The sequence below is a fragment of the Lepidochelys olivacea genome (genome assembly GCF_965140295.1).
Source record: "Lepidochelys olivacea isolate rLepOli2 genome assembly, chromosome: 2".
NCBI lineage: Eukaryota > Metazoa > Chordata > Testudines > Cheloniidae > Lepidochelys > Lepidochelys olivacea.
In genome coordinates this window covers 97914277-97934603 of record NC_140412.1, presented here as the reverse complement: position 1 = coordinate 97934603, position 20327 = coordinate 97914277, and the positions used below count along the sequence as shown (strand labels likewise).

Sequence of the window (20327 nt, the reverse complement as noted above, 5' to 3'; positions counted from 1 at the left end):
AGAAGAGATTTTTAAATATTTTTAAATATTTTAAAATATTTTCTCCTGTGAAACCAGTTATGCATATTATTATTATTTATTATTTATTATATTCCATATACCTTGCCTTATTTCCTACATTTTTGTTACACTAATCCTATACTAGCAAAGCTGCTGTTTCAGAAACACAAGATATGGCACAATGTTCCATAAAATTGTCTCACTGTCAATGTCTCATATATTTGTCTCACAAGACGAACACCATAACATTGTCCTGTCAAAAATAGCTAATATTGTAAAAGATTTCCCCCAAAAACATAACTGAACATAACGAGAAGAGCTGTAATATCTGAATGCGTACACATTTTATTTATATTTATTACTATACGAATATAGTGAAATATCTACAATATGGTGAAGGTCATCCAAGCAATACATTATTAAGATCTTTTTCACAATCAACTCCACAATACCTTTTGGTTAGCACAATGATGTGAATGTCCAGATGGCCAGGTAAACAGACAAAAAACACTCAGAAAGATACTGGCTGTTAAACACCATCCTGTTATCGGTCACAATTAATTTTGTTTTGTTTTTCAAGATTTGCACAGAATTACCCTGTCATGTGAAGAACGCTGTAAATATAAAACACCCACCTTTGCTACGTCTATGTAGTAACCTCTATATTTGCATGTGTTTGTAGGACATCTACGACATCTTTGTTGTCTATAAACTTTTAGCCATGAAGTCCTGGGATATTTTCTAAACCAGGAATGAGTCTCTAATACAAAACTCAGAAGTTGCATCAACTGCCTGATTAGAAAGTTATTCTGCTTTATTGCCCTTCTTTGATAAGGCAAGAAAAGAAAAAAATGCTTACATTATGGGTTGAATTCAGGACTTACAAACACATGCTTTAGTGTACAGATGTTTTCTCTTCTGCAATCTTTGCAGGAGCTTCCCACCTGCTGGGTTTAATTTATATGATGATTTAAAAAACAAAACAAAACAGCCCAGGTCTTTCATCAAGGCACTGCACTGCACCAGGTTTCATGAAAAAGTGTAAAATATTTTTTCAGGCAAGATATTTCAGCAAATATTTCACCCTGAAATATCTAACCTCTACCTCTGGCTGTAAATTGATAGTGCACATGCACATATCTCATTAAGAGATAAGCCAGGTAAAACTGTTAAACCCTGGTCAAATTACACAAAGGGATAGATAGCATGTAGATTTTTGTTTTATTTTTCAGTTTGAATGAAAACATTATTCTTATTTATGTGTTAAATTTTAAAATACATAAAGAGCCTGTACCATTGAAGGGCAAATCACCTGCCTCTCCACTTAACTTAAAGGGAAGTTACTCATCTTTGGCATTATTCATCATTATTAATAATTTTTGTTATTGTAGCACTTGGAAGTCTCAATCAAAATGAAGGCCCAACTGTTCTAGATGTTGTTCAAACACATAATAAGAGACTGTAACCTCTTTGAGGAGGATCTATCTAAATACACAAGACAAAAGGCATGAGAAGAACCAGAAGCACAAAGAGACACATAGACTTGCTCCAGGTCTCACACAGCAGGTCATTGGCACAGCTGCAATAGAACTCAGGTCCCTGCAGTCCCAGTACAGGTCCTAACCACTAAAATACACTGCCTTCCTCATCATGTCTCAGAATCAGGCCCCTATTTAGTCAAGCCAAGGGCAGAACATTTGTCTCTAGTTATAAGCATATTCACCAAAAATCACTGATATTCTAAGGCAGAGGTGGGCAAACTATGGCTGGCGGGCCACATCCAGCCCATAGGACCAGTCCCTGAGCTCCTGGCCCAGGAGGCTAGTTCCCGGCCCCTCCCCGCTGTTCCCCATCCCCCGCAACCAAGCCGCCGTTCACTCGGCGGGGCTGTACACTCATGCAGGGCAGCGCGGCAGCGTGTCTGGCTCTGGCCAGGTGGCACGGCGGCCAGACATGCTGCTCTGACCAGCATGGTAAGGGGCCGGGGCCAGGGGGTTGGATAAGGGGTAGGGAGTCCCAGGAGGCAGTCAGGGGACAGGGAGCAGTTGGATGGGGTGGAGGTTCTGGGGGTGGTGGTCAGGGGAGGGGGAATGGGGGGGGTTGGATGGGGCAGAGGTTTGGGGGGGCAGTCAGGGGATGGGGAGCGGGGGGGTTTGAGAGGGGGTGGGGTCTTGGGGGGCAGTTAGGGGAGGGAGTCCCGGGAGGCAGTGGTCAGGGGACAAGGAGCAGGGGGCGGTTGGATGGGGTGGAGGTTCGGGGCGGTCAGGAGATGGGGAACAGGAGGTGGTTGGATAGGGCAGAGGTTCTGGGTAGGGCAGTCAGGGGAGGGGGAGTGGGGCGGGGGGGTTAGATGGGGGTGGGGTCCCGGGGGGCAGTTAGGGGCAGGGGTCCTGGGAGGGGGCAGTCAGGGGACAAGGATGGAGTTGGATGGGTCGGGGGTCCTGAGGGGGGCAGTCAGGGGGCAGGAAGTGGGAGGGAGCAAATAGGGGGCAGGGGCCAGGCTGTTTGGGGAGGCACAGCCTTCCCTACCCAGCCCTCCATACAGTTTTGCACCCCGATGAAGCCCTCAGGCCAAAAAGTTTGCCCACCCCTGTTCTAAGGGTTTTAATTTTAGACTTGAAACTCATACATCAGTTTTATGCAGATTTAATCAGACACCCTGAAACTAGCTTCCAGAATACATAGGAACATAAGAATGGACATACTGGGTCTGAACAGTGGTTCATCTACCTCAGTATCTTGTCTTCTGACAGTAGCCCATGCAGAGGCTTCAAAGGGAATGAACAGAACAGGGAAATTATGTGGTGATCCATCCCCTGTCATCCACTCCCAGCTTCTGGCAGTCAGAGGTTTAGGGATTGCCAGAGTATGGGGTTGCATCCCTGACTATCTTGGCTAGTAGCCATGGATGTACCTATCCTCCATGAACTCATCTAATTATTTTTTTGAACCCAGTTATGCTTTTGGCATTCACAACATTCCCCTAGCAACAAGTTCCACAGGTTGACTGCATTGTGGGAAGGAGTACTTCCTTATGTTTATTTTAAACAATGCTCTCAAGTTGCAGTGGGAGAGGTCTAGGTTGGATATTAGGAAAAACTATTTCACTAGAAGGATTGTGAAGCACTGGAATGGGTTACCTAGGGAGGTGATGGAATCTCCATCCTTAGAGGTTTTTAAGGCCTGGCTTGACAAAGCCCTGGCTGGGATGATTTAGTTGGGGTTGGTCCTGCTTTGAGCAAGGGGTTGGACTAGATGACCTCCTGAGGTCTCTTCCAAACCTAATCTTCTATTATTCTAAACCTGTTGCCTCTTAATTTCATTGGATGACCATTGGTTCTTGTGTTATCTAAAGGAGTAAATAATACTTCCTTATTCACTTTCTCCACACCATGATTTTACAGACTTCTATCATATCCCCCCATCAATCATCTCTTTTCTAAGATGAACAGACCCTGTCTTTTTCTATGCCCCTAATCATTTTTATTGCCCTTCTCTGTACTTCTTTCCAGTTCTAATATAACTTTTCTTAAATGGGGTGACCAGAACGGCACACAGTGTTCAAGATGTGGGTGTACCATGGGTTTACATAGTGGTTTTATAATATTTTCTGTCTTATTATCTATCAATGGTTCCTAACATTCTGTTAGCATTTTGACTGTCAGTGCACACTGAGCAGATGTTTTCAGAGAACTATCCACAATGACTCCAAGATCTCTTTCTTGAGTGGTAACAGCTAATTTAGACCCCATCATTTTGTATGTATAGTCAGGCTTATGTTTTCCAGTGTGCATTACTTTGCATTTATCAACATTGAACTTCATCTGTGACTTTATTGCAAAGTCACCCAGTTTTGTGAAATCCCTTTTAACTCTTTTCAGTCAGCCCTGGACTTAACTATATTGAGTAATTTTGTATTATCTGAAAACTTTGCCACCTCACAGTTTGCCCCTTTTTCTAGATCATCTATGAATATGTTGAACAGCTCTGGTTCCAGTACAGATCTCTGGGGAGATCCTGCTGTTTACCGCTCTCCTTTCTAAAAACTGACCATTTATTTCTACCCTTTGTTTCCCATCTTTTAACCAGTTATGTGTTCCATGACTGCCTACTTTGCTTAAGAGCCTTTGGTGAGGGACATTGTCAAAGGCTTTCTGAAGGTCCAAGTATACTATATCCACTGGATTACCCTTCTCCACATGTTTGTTGACATCCTCAAAGAATTCTGATACATTGGTGAGGCATGATTTCCCTTTACAAAAGCCATGTTGACTCTTCCCCAACATATCGTGTGCTTCTATGTATGTGAAAATACTTTTCTTTACTATAGTTTCTACCAGTTTGCCTGGTCCTGAAGTTAGGCTCACCAGCTTGTAATTGTCAGGATCATTCCTGGAGCTTTTTTTAAAGATAGGCATTACATTAGCCCTCCCTCCAGTCATCTGGAACACAGGTTAATTTAAGCAATCAGTTACATACCACAGTTAATAGTTCTGCAATCTAATATTTGAGTTCCTTTAGAACTCTTGGATGAATATCATTTGGGCCTCCTCATACTCTATCTTATTAGGAAAAGGAGATGCAAGAAAAGCTCGCTGCAGAACACACTATGAAACGGATCCAGATGCCAGACACTCTTTAGGTACTTATAAGTTACATTGTACAGTGTTTTATTCAAATTCCATTGCCAAATTGACTGATGCATGGTGATTCTGGAAGTAATTTTCACCATTAGTTTATCAAAAAATAACTAAAAAAAATTGTATTGCAAATCTCAGGAGTTCCTCTATAGTTGGTGACAGTTGATAAATTGAAATGAAGGGAAAACAACCAATGCAAATGATAAGCATGAATTCTGATCAATGTGAGGGAAACTAATGAACATGTCATTTCATTTTTAAAGCTACTTGCCTTGTAAACTGTAGATTTCTCCAACGCTGTTCTGTCGGGTGATGTGATGCCAGTATGCGCTACGGGGAAGTGAGATTGACTTGGATAATGTCATTGGTTCACTCAGACTGGTCTGGAGCTAAAAGACAAAGCAAACATAAGTGGCAAATCATTCACCAACCCATTTGACATGTACATTTCAGTGTTTAAAACTAGAAAAGGGCCATCATTAGAATGTACATTTTACTGAATCATCACAGTTTGTATGTTATGATTTACCTTCTGTGAAGAGCATCAATACTAGAAATGGGTTGCTAGTATTCAGGGGGAAAAATCATAGGTATTCCTAAATAATGGGGTTTACTAGATCATTTTTTTCCTGCTTCTGCCCCTACTTTCCTACAGCTGTTCATGTGGTCGTGTTTGTAATGTTTTGGTCTAATGTCAGTTGTTGCAGTTAGTGTGCAAGTGATTGGGTGGTGTTGGTGGCCTGTGATATATAGGATGTCAGACTAGATGATCTGGTGGTCCCTTCTGGCCTTAAACGCTATGATTCTATGCGTTTGTCATTTTCCTTCCTGAGTATCATACTTAATGCAACCACTTTTGTGTTTATTGGCTGAGCTAAGATGTCAGTATCAGAAGTACCTTCTTCTGGAGGCAGTAGTTCAAAGAAAGAGCTACAGTTGTTTTGTTAGTGAGTGCCAATATACACCGCTGTGTAGTAGTCATTTTGATTCCAGATGTCTCTATTTGAAACTACTTTAGCAATTCCTTTCTTGGGGATTGTAATCAAAACTGGTCAAATTTATTTTAGCTAATCCCTTTTCCTCCCAGACATCTAATTTATTTCCCTATAAGATCATTCTAACTTAAAGATTCCAGTCAAAAACTTGAGAACTTAAAATTAATAAAAGTTTATAAAGTCCTTACCTGGAAATTAACATAGCAGTAAATGATCTGACAATTACTCTTTGTTTGTACAGTTGCCTAGCACAAGGCAGCCCTGATCTTGACTAGGCAGCAAGGTACTACTGTGATAAGTGATAAATAATAACAACAAAAGCCTTAAAAATGCAGCCTATTATGGAATAGGAAATTTGTTACCCACCCACATAGAAACAAAATTCTAGTCTGAAAGCAACATTCCAAATTCGTTATTGATTCATGCCAAGTGCTACCCAATTCCAATCAATGGAATCAACTTTGAATCTGGCCCATTCTCCCAGAGATGCACCCAGGGATTTAACTAAAAGTGACTTTCTAAAGACACACAGAGGTAAGTAATGGACAAGTTGAGTCATAGATCAGATAAATAATACACAAGTTCATTGAAACCTTAAGATTAAAAAATGCCCCTAAAACAAAAAAGGCAAGAACCACTATTATACCCAAAAGCACAGTTCTGAGAGCAACAGCAGGTCATCTTTTTCTCAGGATCTGTAATTTAATAAGTAAAACATCTTCTGATATTAAGCATTAAGCAGGCAGATGTGTCACCAGTATTCATATTACTATAGTATGAACTGAACTAGATATCCTTTCAGATGGTTAATACCAAAGAGAATGCAATTCATATTTTATGGAAATATCACCTTCAAGGAAAGAGCACTTTAAAACACATCACCAGTTTTTCATTTAAGGCCTATGCTTAAAATATAAACATGGATCTTTAATTGGTGACAGTAATGCCAATTAATAGCATTAATGAGTCTATAAAGCTAATCTCATTAATTGGCATGCTCTCATTAACCACAGTCCTGACTTCCCCTCGTCTTTTTATTTTAAAGAGAACTTTCTGGCCTAATATAAGAGCTAGTCAATGATAGAGTGGATATTTTTAGACACTCATTTTTGCACAATATTATTGCAATGATAAAACAGACTGGGAGAAGCTATTAACCGATAGATAAATGGTTACTTTTGAGAAACTTGTTATGTACCAGATTAGGAGTATCTCCAAAGGAAAAATTTGGAACTAGTTTGAGAGGGGAAAAAAGCTATACCTGTATATTATTTTTGATTTATATATAATCATTTATATATGAATCTTCATAACACAATATAATGTTTAAGGAGGACTGTAGCGGGGTGGTCACCCGCTCCAGCCCTGAAAGGGTTAAAGCCAGCCCTGGGAGAGGGCTAGGGTTGTGAGCAACGGCTAGGCTGATTGGGGGAAGCAGCCACAGCTGGGCCACGCCCAGATCAGGCCACACCTGGCCCTGTTATAAGGCCTCAGGGTCAGGACTCTCCCTCTAGCTTCAGAGTTTGGGAGCTGAGAGTGCAGGCAACTGAGCAGGGCTGGGGAAAGGCAAGAGGAGCAGGGGAGCTCCTGCCTGGCAACTCCCCAGAGGCTACAGCCCCGGGGCTAGTCAAAGGCAGCAGGTCCATACCCACCTTTGCCAACAATGAATGGGTTATACACTGCAGTCCGCCCCAGTGAGCGGGGGCTAGATGGTGACTGGCAATAGCCATAGACTGAGGAGAGGTGGGGATAGAGGGTTGGGGGTTCCCCGGGGTGGGGAGACCCAGAGCTGTGGGGTTACTGCAGGGGGCAGAATCCTCCTGTAGAGGGGCACCGGGGTCCAGGAGGGACACGGGGGCCAGTGGCCGGTGAGACACCGGCCTGCAGAGGGCGCTCTGGGGTGGCAGAGCTAATTTCCAGGACGGCTGACAGGAGGCACAGCACCGATGAGTCATTGTCTCACTACAAGGACCCAGGAGTCAAATTTACCAGGAGAGAAGGTACAACACTGTGACTTAACGGTACAAACACACACCTCAGAATAAGACTACTCAGGCTTCTGAAACAGTCCATACTGTCATGATCAGAGGCTTAACACACATACTAATACTAACATAGTCACTCCAGCGCTAGTGAATTCATAACTATCTTTCATGTAGCTCTTTCCACAGACTCTTCCAATCTTCCAAAACCATTTTGCTTTGAGTATCATACAATTCCATACAATCCATCCTTTAAATTACATTATTAAAAATGAAAAAAAAAATAATAAATGGTTTAACAGTCAATATTTTCAGTTAACTTATTATTGGCAAATCTCCTGTGGTTCTTATTCCCTTCATCTGTAATTGCTGAGTATGCCCATCTTGTGCAAAATAAAAAATAAAATACATTCTTGCGTTAGATTTCTGAATAGAACTGCATTCAGAACAAATAAACAAGGTAGAGTGACTTAATAATGTCAGAGGAAGAGCAATACAGTTACACACACACACACACACAGGGAAGTTAATATCAAAATATGCCCAAATTTTCTGCCTGGATAACTGGATGTGTCCAAAGAAAAGACAGAAATTAGGGCTTACAAATAGGACAGAGAATTGGACAGCAGCTTTATGTGGAAAGGCAGACAAATAATCTGTTTTTCTCTTCTCCTTCATTTCTTCTTCCTCTAAGCATTGATCCCTTCAAATTCCTTAACCAATTTAATCAGTTCCTATACCCCTACATTGACATAGTTACATTAGTGCAATTTTTATGTACCCAACGTCCAAGTTTCCTTTAAGAGTATTTTACCAGTCTAGTATCTACTAAGCCCTATTTACTACCTACAGAGTAAATCAACACTAATCAATACCCCCTTTAATAGGTTGTTGCAGGTGCCCTGTTTCTAGAAACAGTATAATGGGCTTGATTCTCCTCTTGCTTTCAACAATGTAGCACCATTAACTTTCCATCATTGGCAGACAGGCAGAGTCATGTCTACTGTTTTCAGTGATGTTAAAGTCTACAAGGTCCATAATGGCAGAAACAGTATAGATGCGTTCAAAAGATTTGCTCTGAGAAATAAACTAGCCTTAATATTAAATAACTAGTTATATGTTCCTATTAAAGCAGGGGTGGGCAACATTTTTGGCCTGAGGGCCACATCTGGGTATGGAAATTGTATGGCGGGCCATGAATGCTCATGAAATTGGGGGTTGGGGTGTGGGAGGGGGTAAGGACTTCAGCTGGGGATGTGGGTTCTGGAGTGGGGCTGGGGATGAGGGATTAGGGGTGCAGGTGGGTGCTCCGGCCTGGGACCAAGGGGTTCGGAGGTTGGGAGGGGGATCAGGACTGGGGCAGGGGGTTGGGGCATGGGAGGAGGTTGGGGTGCAGGCTCCAGGTGGCATTTACCTCAAGTAGCTCCTGGAAGCAGCAGCATGTCCCCCCTCTGGCTCCTACGCAGAGGCGCAGCCAGGAGACTCGATGTGTGCTGCCCCGTCCCCAGTCACCGTCCCTGCAGCCTCATTTGCCGTGGTTGCTAGCCAATAGGAGCTGTGGGGGCAGTGTGTGAAGCCCCCTGGCTGCCCCTACATGTAGGAGGGACATGCTGCTGCTTCTGGGAGCCGCGCAGAGACCTGGCATGCACGGAGCGGGGCAAGCCCCCAACCCTACTCCCTGGCTGGAGCTCGAGGGCTGGATTAAAACATCTGATGGGCCGGATGTGGCCCCCCCTGGCCGTAGTTTTCCTGCCCCTGTATTAAAGGAAGATATGACCAGTAACAGAAGCAGTGGGATAATCACAACAGTATTATTGTTTCCATTTAACAGCCCTAAAAGTGAAAAATATCATGAATGATTTTGCTATAAAGACTTTTCAGATTCACTGAGATGTTGAGGACTGCAAATACATAGTCCAGACCTTCTTTCCCCATGATCTGAGGAAAGAAATGCTTATTGTGATTAGAGACTGGAGGCAAGAGAGTAGAAATGGGAAGCATAGATACATAAATCTAGATCAGAATGACCCACATTTCTTAGATTTAAAGCAGCCAACAAAAATATCACTGACACATTTCAAAGACTTTTCTTAAACTGGCATGGAGTAGTCCATTGCTCTTGTTTTCTCCAGATACTTGACATGTCCCTTGATTTCGACCTCTGGGATTGTGGACACAGTTGGTTATCCATAATGAATAAATCTAAAGTAACATCAATTCCATCTACAACCAATGACTTCTTTACAATTTCGAAGGGACTGTGATGGATGGAAATGGAAACTCTTTTCACTGTAAGCCATCTTCAAAAATGTTAATAGTGTATCTTTTTGAAATAAGGCATAAGGGCTAGATTTTCCACTGATGCCCATGGGAGAGCTCTACTGACTTCAGTGGTGTTACTCCCTCTGATGCCATTGAATTTGGTTCTAAGAATGTAACCTGTTAAACATGTTATAACTCTGAGCTTTGATGTATAGCATGTGATTCTCTCATTTTCCTCTGACTTTTCTAAAGAAAAGTTAAAGCTTTGAAGGCACTAAAGAACAAAGTCTTTTCTTTATTCAAGAGCATGTAAACATGAGCAGCAGCATTAAAGAGTGTCCCATCCTTTCAGTTTTTGGGGTTGCTCCAAAGTTGGCCAATAAAAACAGTTTTTTGTGTGTTTTGGACATTGGTCCACAAGGAGTTGGACTGAGGCCACTGACTGATCTCACATTCTCACCAGACCTGCTCTGGTTAATCAAGTGTCACCAGAGACAATTTCATACTGGATTCAAGCCCCCCCACCAATACAAAAAAAAACACCTTTCACTGAACTGAATAATCTAATTGTAAATATATATTAAAAATAGCTAGTGATAGTCTTAGTTCATATTTCCGCTCTATTTTTTTTTAACTGGAACAAGAAGTTTAGACAGAACATCATCTTTTGACTCTAGCAAGAAGAAAAGAGTGATTCCAAAATGGATTAATACTGTGTGAACAGGACACCAAAGCATAACAGCATTTGTCAAATTAATGTTACCAATGGAGATGTGTGAGGCCAAATAGCTATTTTAATTCAGACAGACAGAGGAGGTTTTCAACAGGCCCAGCAGCAGAAACATAGTATATTCCTCCCTCCCCCCACACCTTGTTAAAGCCTATATAGAGTTCCCTCTTTCTAGCCCTAAGGGTGCTTCTGTTCTGTGAAGAACTTGGAGAGGAAGAAAGAGGGGGTAGAATTTTTTATTTGTACAATGTCTGTAACCTGGTGGTGGCAGCAAAGCCCAGATTAACTTCACTGGCATGCACAATATATGATAACAACAACAATAAGGTACTCCCAGATAAATGAGAGATCACTTCTAGCATAATCCCATTATAGCATGCTATAAATCACTCTACAAATTCACATACCAAAGGAATTTTAAGATGACACATAAAACTAGTGTAGTGCTACTATGGGGGTCCAAAAGACTATAAAACTGGACTGCCCTGAAACCAGAACAATTCATTCTAAACCAGGATTTATGGGTCACACAATATCTTTGAGGAAGCAGGAGATGAGTAATAAACTAGACCATAACACTTATCAACATGAATGTAAGCAATAGGCAAGATTACATTCAGATAATGAGCATTTCATTTTTTAAAAATGTTATAATTTTGTGAAGAAGAAACCCAAATATAGTTGCTTCCCAGTGTATAGATTATATTCTCTCCTGATAAGGAAAAACACAGATTTTGGTTTATCAATTTGTAAAAAAAATTTTTATTAAAGAGAAAATCTGAAGAAGTGCTGAGCAGCTCCCATGGTCATTAGGCAGAGGTATGCATGAGTGATCTGCAGTGATCAGCATCAATCAAGGTTTACTGAGTATGAAGATATTTACATAGTTGCTTGGCTGAATTATCACTGTTTTATGCCTGCTATTTCAGTCTTCCCAACCAGTGAGGCAAGCACACTGACCTGAGACTAGTCTAGCACAGGGCACAGTCCTCAGGCCAAAGGGAAAAAGCAGTGGAAGTGGAAAAGGTTGCATGGCTCTGTATCTGCTCCTCGCTGCACTGCAAATATGCTCTTGCAACTAGGGGCAAAACAGCAGATAGCTCTTTGAAAATGGCCAGGCTTCCATCATCCCTTCTCCTGCCGTGGCCTCTATTACAGTCAACTAAGGAGTAGCTCACATATACAGGATGGGGCTACATTATGGTTGCCAACCCTCCAGGATTGCCCTGGAGTCTCCAGGAATTAAAGATTAATCTTTAATTAAAGATTATGTAATGTGATGAAACCTCCAGGAATACATCCAACCAAAATTGGCAACCCTACCTGCACCCCAAACCCCTCATCCCCAGACCCATCCCAGAGCCCTCACCCCTTCCTGCACCCCAACCCTCTGCCCCAGCCTGTTGAAAATGAGCAACTGAGTGAGGGTGGGGGAGAGGGAGAAGGTGAGCCTCAGAGAAGGGGTGGGGCAGAGGCCAGGGCCTAAGAGAAGAAGTGTTCGGTTTTCTGCTATTAGAAAGTCGGCAATCCTAGACTACAGGCTCAGGCTCATAGGCCCAAACTCTGCTTCTACAGTTCATGCTAGCAGTGAGATGAGATTAACAGAATAGAACAGGTGTATGATGACACCAACCAAACAGGTACTACTTATTACTTAATACTACATAAAGGAGAAATAAAAATGAGCAAAATAAAATTAGGCCTAATCTTATGTAGTAAGATACTACATACATATGTAGTAATCTTCTCTGGCTGTGGACAATATTGTATATAAATAAAGAAGCACTAATGAATAATCAGCTGGAAAGTGAATCAATGACTGGGGATTGACTATTAATTTTTATCTCCTTGGCTATACTATAAAGAAAGGATTATGGCATCTCACTCCCTCTCTGGCAGGATATTTAACTAGCAGTATTTCCAGTGAGAGATGCCCAGAATAGATCACATCATAATCTGAAACATGAAGGACTAATGTAATAGTTTGTACAGAATATGAGGACTATTCTGTTAATAAAGTATATATATTCACTCATATTTCAATATCTCTTCTCACACTCAGCTTTTCTTTCTTTGCTCCAATTGAAATAAATGGGAATTACGCTAATCATTGCAATGACCGAAGCTTGTACCTTTACGTTTTCCCGAGACTTGAACCACTGTAAAATATGCTTTGAACACTTTGCAATAGTCACAACACACTTACTAAAAACACAAATACTGAATACTTGGCTCCAGTGTGGGCAGGGCCCAGGGTATTAAAGCTCTTGATAGTAAGGAACCTTTCCAAGGAATGAAGTCAGCCTGCTAGAAAGTCAGCTCCCATAGCTACTAGCAGAATAAACAACTGCAAAATGTACCCTGCTGTGAAACAATATAAAAATCACTGATATGTGGAAGTAACTGATACAGTAAACACATTTCTATGACACAGAATTTACTAGCTGGAGAGCACTAATCAGTGCACAGACAGTATTAATAGATATTGGCTTCTGTTAAGGTGGAGATTAAAAATTATTGACCTAAGAGATATATATTGAGAGTGAGACTGTTCTCTCTGCCTCCATGAGCAGAGGGGAATCCCAATCTAATGGATACAGCTGTTGGATGGGAGGGGGAAGTGTCAGCTGGCTCCAAAAAAGAGCAGTGGTTGAGAGACCCGTCTTAGATTTAAGGCTACTCAACAGCTTAATGAAGACACAAAAATTCAAAATGGTGACACTTGTAGCAATAATTCCATCACTGAACCAAAGGAATTGTTCTCAGCCCTCAGCCTTCAGGATGCATATTTCCATATAACAATCCACCTATCCCATAAAAGATACCTATGTTTTACTGTCTGTCAGAACCATTTTCAGTAAAGGGTTCTCCCTTTTGGCCAATCATCTCTCCCAAATGTCTTTTCAAAGGTCATGTCAGTAGTAGTGACACACCTCCGCAGAAAAGGAATTCTGGTGTTCCCTTACCTAGACGATTGGCTTCTAAAAAGGTCGTATTCTGGTCCTCCTTTAGAAATCCTGAGAGCTGAAGCCAGGAGGCCCTCCTCATAACTAATGCCATAGAAATTGAAATCAACAGGAGTATCAGCGGCACTGAGAGAAGCCTGCAGAGAAATTCTGGTAAGCAGTTGGCTTTCTGCAATATTTGCCTGAAATTACTCTGTGTTCTGTTGGTAAATGTACAATAAAGGAGTTCAGTTGGTACAATTTGTTTGGTTGTACTTCTCCATTAATGCCTGGTAGATAGCAATTCCAAATTGTAAAGTAGCTGTGGAATATGATTTTCTACAACACAGGTCGAGGGGCTTGTGATTTCTATCAGAGGGCATAGATTTTGTGTGATACTGCCTTCCATATTCAATAACTGCCTTGACCATCAAGGAGTTAGGAGAGAGATGAGAAAATAAGATTTCTGAGTCCTTTGAGGGGACATATTTTTTGTCCATGCTCTTGAATGTGTGTGGAATTGAGGCCAGGGTGTACCAGATAATTTTTGCAGGATCCAGGAGTGCCTCATTAACAGGCAAGGCAATGCAGGCAGATGAAGCTGTGTGGAGGATGTCAAGCAGCTTATGATGAGGTTCTTTAACCTCCTCAAGCTAAGAATCCACAACCTTCTTGATAAGGTCCTGGAAATATTTAAATTGTCAGACAGGGATGGTTGAGGTGGCATGATCTCTTCATCCGGGGATGAAGAAGAAATATCAGCTGGTGGAGAGAGCTCTTTGTCAGCCCTAGCTTCCTGTTTCTCAAAGGTTTCTTCCTAAGGTTCTGGTCTCCTGGAGAGGGATGGTGAGGAAAGTTGTCTATCTCGGTGACAGATGTTGCTTGAGGACCTAGAGAATTGCTGATGATAAGCCACCCAGGGTCCCAGTATGACCAACTGGATGATGCATATGGCATGGGTGGAGGCATCCATGAGTGCTCATACCAGCAAGATGGTGGTTATGGATGTGTCTCATGAGATCAACTGCCTTAGAGATCTCTGGAAAAGAGCCTCTATAGGGATAGAGTGGAGAGCCATGGACAGATATTTGAGAGACCAAGGCAAGATCTGTTTCAGAGTCCTCCTCCTCCAAGTCACTTTGAAGTGCTGGAGTAGCAGAAGACATTTGATATACAACCGTTGGTACTGGATGTGTGTCTGTGGATCTGGAGGTCCTCAGTACTGAGAACAGATCGGAGATGAGCAATGGGGAGTCAGGAGTCTCAGACACAGCCAGCTCTCAGGGAAAACTGAACTCCTGTGGTACCAAGAATGTTGTCGGTACCATGTCCATGGCTTGAGCTGAAGTAATGGTAGCTGAGGGAGTTGATAGTACTGAGAGTCTTGAGTGCTCGAAGGGGAGTCCATATGGAGTCCCAATGGTCCTTTTTTGGTACCGATTATGGAGAGGTAGAGCTCTTCTTCCTGCCCGTTGATACCAATGGTCTATGGAAGCCCGACTTTTTGGAGTCTCTAGGCTTAACTGAGTCCTCAATACCTGAGGAACCAGCACCCTCGTTGGGTAGAGACTGATGGAAGCCAAAGTGGCTAGAGTCATTCGCAACCTCAACTTCTTGGATGTAGGTTCCCTAGAGAACTCGGGGCATGAACTTTGGAAGTCTTATGAGAGGAATCTTGTGTCTTCCTCTTGGATTCCCTCGAGGAGTGCAGCTTGGAAATGGCACAGGTAGCTGACTTACTTGGAGACAGGCATACAGGGGGTCCCCTGGTCTGGGTTAGAGGCTGGGCACAGTGAGCTCTCCATCATGAGGAGCCAAAGTTTGATCTCCCTGTTTTTTCTGGCTCTAGATTGTACGGTTAGACAGAAGTTGCACTTTTGGAAAATATGAGATTCCCTAAGGCAGTGGATGCAGTGGGAGTGCCATCACTCACCGGGATTGCCTCAAGGCACAATAGGCAACATTTGAAATAAGGAGAACTCAGCATGCCTTTCCAGTAAAGCAAAATCTCCCAGGAGGGGAGAAACTATGTAAAAGCTATGTATAAGAAGGATTTTTTTAAACTACTACAACTAAAACTACTAACTACTACTAAGAACAACTGTAATAAACTAACTACTAAAAGAGCTAAGGGGACACAGTTGAGGTAAACTCAATGCAGACGACTGTTAAGGCTTAATCTCTGGCTGAGGCCACTAAGAAGGAACTGAAGGCAGCTCATCTATGCAGTGCTATATAACACTGAGTAACACCCATATACGAGCCAAACGAACACAGCTATGAGAGATCTCCTCTAAAGGCACAGGGGTGCACCTACAGTGGAGCACCCATAGGGATACTACTTGAAGAAGACTATAAATTAGCTGACTCATCACATGAGTCCTTTCAGCCATTTGTGACCCAGAATTTTCCTGATGAAGGAACAATTTTTATTTTAAGACTTAGCATTTAAGTGGTAGATTTTTATCTTATTAGTTTTTTTTTTATGTACAATGGAGAAATCTGTCAGACTGCCCTTACGCACAGTGTTCACTCTGAGAAGAGGAAAGTGAAGGGAACTGCTTAAATTCAGTTAAGCTGAAGAGCAGAATAAACAGGCATAAGGCTATTACAGTAAATTTAAAAAATCACACTGTGGGCAAGGGTCGAATCAAACCTACATATTAATAGTACCTAATTATACTTAGCATTTATGTAGAGCTGGGCAAACCGTGCAAAAAGTTATTAATAAACATTTCACCATCTTCTAAATAAAATTTAGCTTCACCCTTGTTCATGCCTCAGTTTTTACTAACTTCTGTGTGAGCAAAGTTTGTATGAAAATTGAAAAAGGGAATGTTGGGCCTGTAGCTGAGATTCATTTATGAGACTAAAGAAAATTTGTTTTGGGACTCTAAGGAATATTTTTGTTTACATCAAAATACTAAAGTCTAGAGTGTAAGTTAATAGCTGGTATATGCAGTCAGAATCGTACTGTCAGCAGCTTTGAAATTGGCGCTAGGTTCCAGGTAAATAGATTTGCAATGTTGGAGTACCTTGGAAAACAAACAGGAAATATGGAATTAAATGTTTCCTCCCTGCCTTGTAGGCACTCATATATACCAGTGATGGAAGCCATACAAGAACGAGGATAGTAGAGTTGGTCAGGAATTTTCTGTCAAAATGTTTTTTGAAGGAAAATGCAGTTTCCACAAAATTAATTTTATTTTGCCAACTTTTTTCAGTTTTCCATCAGGAAAATCAAAACTAAATATTTTGTTTCAGGTCACATACTTGAGAATAAGGAGGACATACATACACCTCTTGCTCATTCTCCTGTCCTACCACTAATGTCCTGCAATATTTTCTTATCCTTTAACTCTTTGTTTTTAAAATATATTCATTTTCAACTTCCAGTGCTGTTTCTGATAATCAGTGATTACCTTCAGATTATACAGCTAATGAAGATAAATTGGCATTTTGTTAGCCTCAGTTTGTTTTCTTCTTGTGCCAGACATTCAGTTTTGTGTCATACCATCTCTGCATCCTTCAGAGTTCTCTATACAAATCCTTTTGCTTTCCTGGAGCCTAATGATGCAATTTTATAGATGTGCACTTGTATTCCATTCCAATTCACAGATTTCGATGGGATATGCAGTACTATGTTATGTCTTGATAGATGTGTGAGCCCCATAAGACCTCATATATTTGGATCTGTGAAGTACTGTACATACGGCTCATGGATACCATTTGGGATGTCAGTGAAGCACAAGTACTCCAGCCTCCAGAGCTGCTTTTGAAGCTCTTACAGCTTCATTTTCCCTGAGAAAATGTATATTTGATCTCTAACATTATCTAAATGGTATTTGAGATCAAATAGACTTTTGCTAAGGGAAAGGGGGGAAAACATCTCTTAACAGCTTCAAAAGCAGCTCTGGGAGATTTTATCTTTAGACAGCAGGAATCCAAAATCTGATTAGTACTGACTTCTTCCTCCATAAATTAAGTTAGTAATTGGCAGCTGTGCTTGTTTATTTAAAGGAAGCAAGTGAGGGTCTCTAGTACACTGTAGTACTGCTGTAGTACTCTCCATACAAAGTAAGTCACTAGGTGTTTCAGTCTAGTGTTAAACAGATGGGCCATCTTGGGAGTCTGAATGCAGACACTTACCACCTCATAGTAACTTCACCCAGGTAACTATTCCCACATTGTTGTGCTGAATGGATGCCAGGGTGCTTGGTAATGAATATTGATCTGGACCCAAAATGTGATTTATCTATAGGACTTCTGAAGGAATCTAAGGGGGGAACAGACCATTTCAGAAGTCCTATAGATAAACAGACCATTTCAGATAGGTCCTATACAGACCCCTCATAGTCTCAAAGCCTGTGACTGCAAGCCCTTAAATCTAACTGCCAAACAATGGAGCAACCATCACAGGGGTGGGACTGGCTGACTGGGGGAAAAAAACCCAGCAAGAGGCAAAAGGAAGACTTCACACATAGGCCCTGTAACAAAAGCCATTAAGCAATATTGTAATTAGACTCAGGCACACACAGACAGGGTTGAGCTTTGAGAAAGGGGAGTTTTCTCTGAGAGGGAGAACAGACTGGGGGACACACTCTGAAAGGGAAATGGAGACCAGACTGGGCCCCAAGAGGTTTGGGGCTTCCTAAAAGAATATAAGTAGGGCCTGTTGTCCCTTTCTGTAACTCAAGAGGGAAGCCCATCTAACTTAGCTTGTAGGGAAGCATAAGATTAGATTAACAAATTTATTTGAACATAAGCTTTCGTGAGCTACAGCTCACTTCATCGGATGCATTTTCCATTGAATGCATCTGATGAAGTGAGCTGTAGCTCACGAAAGCTTATGCTCAAATAAATTTGTTAGTCTCTAAGGTGCCACTAGTACTCTTTTTCTTTTTGCGAATACAGACTAACATGGCTGCTACTCTGAAACATAAGATTAGATGAGAGTAAATATTCATGTAGGGCAGAGGTGGGCAAACTATGGCCCGTGGGACCGCCCTGCCTGTCCCCTGAGCTCCCAGCTGGGGCGGCTAGCCCCCGGCCCCTCCCCTACTTTTCCCCCTCCCCCACAGCCACGACGCCACATGGGCAGTGCAGCTTGCGCCCACCCATCTCCCAGGCTTTCAAATAAGCCTGTCTTGCCCCTCAGAGCGGCAAGGTAAGGGGGAGGGGGGTGGGATAAGGGCACGAGGTCCCAGGGGGCAATCAGGGGACGGGGGCGGGGCTGGATGGGCTGGAGGTTTGGGGGGGCAGTCAGGAGACAGGGAGCGGGGGGGGGTTGGATAGAGGGTGGGTCCTGGGGGGCGACAGGAAGCAGGGCGGGTTGGCTAGGGGGTGGTGTCCTGGGGAGGCAGTTAGGGATGGGGGTCCCAGGAGGGGGCAGCCAGGGGACAAGGAGTGTGTGTGTGATGGGGGTGGGGGTTGGATGGGTCAGGGGTCTGGGGGGCCTGTCAGGGGGCGGGGGTGTGGATGGGGTGGGGGCAATCAGGGGACAGGGAGCAGGGGGGTCTTGGATAGGGGGGAGGTTCTGAGGGGGGCAGTCGGGGGCAGGAAGTGGGAGGGGGCGGATAGGGGCAGGGGCCAGGCTGTTTGCGGAGGCACAACCTTCCCTACCTGGCCCTCCATACCATTTCGTAACCTCAATGTGGTCCTCGGGCCAAAAGTTTGCCCACCCCTGATGTAGGGTGTTGGCTCTCTAAAGTTTTGGTCCATGTGCTAGATAAACCTATTTGTTTTATGAAGGCCATTCATCACTGTATAGTGCCGGTCACAAGCTCCTGGAGAGAAGAAACACAGGCATCCAGTCTGACCTGCGTGTTACGAAACAGTTGGCCAAGATGGGAGTGTTGTACTATGTTTTGATAAGAGTGGGAGAATTGCAAAATTCCACCTTGAGACAGGCAAGGTTTCAAGGCCTAATACCTGAGCACGTGCACTCAGTCAGACCAAAAAGGAGCTCATGGTACAAACAGTCCCATAACCATGACAAGGAGTTCCTGGCTCTATTGTACAAATTTATGGACATTTAATTTCCAAAAATGGACCTTCATTTTATATGCACAGAAACTCCTGGCTACTCATGAATTTTAACGAAAGGTCAAGAATGCATCTACCTAAACTTTTAATAAAATACAATTTCACAAATAGTTCACAATAAGGTTGTCAGTATCCGATTCCCGTATTCAGTTACACACATAGTCCTGCTGACCTCAGTGTTTCTGATGTTTTTAGAAGCCCAGATTTATATCTATATCATACAAAGATATTTGAATAATAAAAACGTAAAATACTCATACATTGTAATCATGAAGCACAAAGCTTCCTAGATATTTCATTAGTGCCTTTTTATAAAGTATTTGCTTACTTTTACTAGTTATTTCTCAAATATTATAAATCTTTTGAACTATACCGATGGTATTAATTACACACACACACACATATTGTGTATATAGTTAGGAATACATACATGTGTGTGTGCACACGCACACACACATAATCCATAAATATATTTCAAGAGAATGTTTAAGAAATTATACACACACAGAAGTTTGTTTACTTTTAACTAATTATTTCTTAAACATTATCTCTTGAAATATATATACACACACAGAGAGAGAAAGCATTTCAGTTTTTATATGTACTTTATGCGTATTTAATTAGGGGTGTTTGTGACTTTTGAGTGGTTGTTTACTAAGTTTTAACATTGTAGTAATGATAGGAGTTTTCATGGAATATGTTTATATAAGCCAGATCCTCAGATGGTT

The 20327-nt window shown here is 42.1% G+C and overlaps 1 protein-coding gene across 4 annotated transcripts in view; it reads right to left on the bottom strand.

Annotated features, from left to right (window-relative positions):
- DOK6 (docking protein 6) overlaps positions 1-20327 on the bottom strand; it is a 434980-nt gene that overhangs the window by 71332 nt on the left and 343321 nt on the right. For all 4 annotated transcript variants that reach the window (XM_084619311.1, XM_084619314.1, XM_084619313.1 and 1 more), the window contains exon 7: positions 4912-5029. In XM_084619311.1, coding sequence (XP_084475437.1) covers positions 4912-5029 — 118 coding nt within the window. The remainder of the gene's footprint in view (positions 1-4911; positions 5030-20327) is intronic.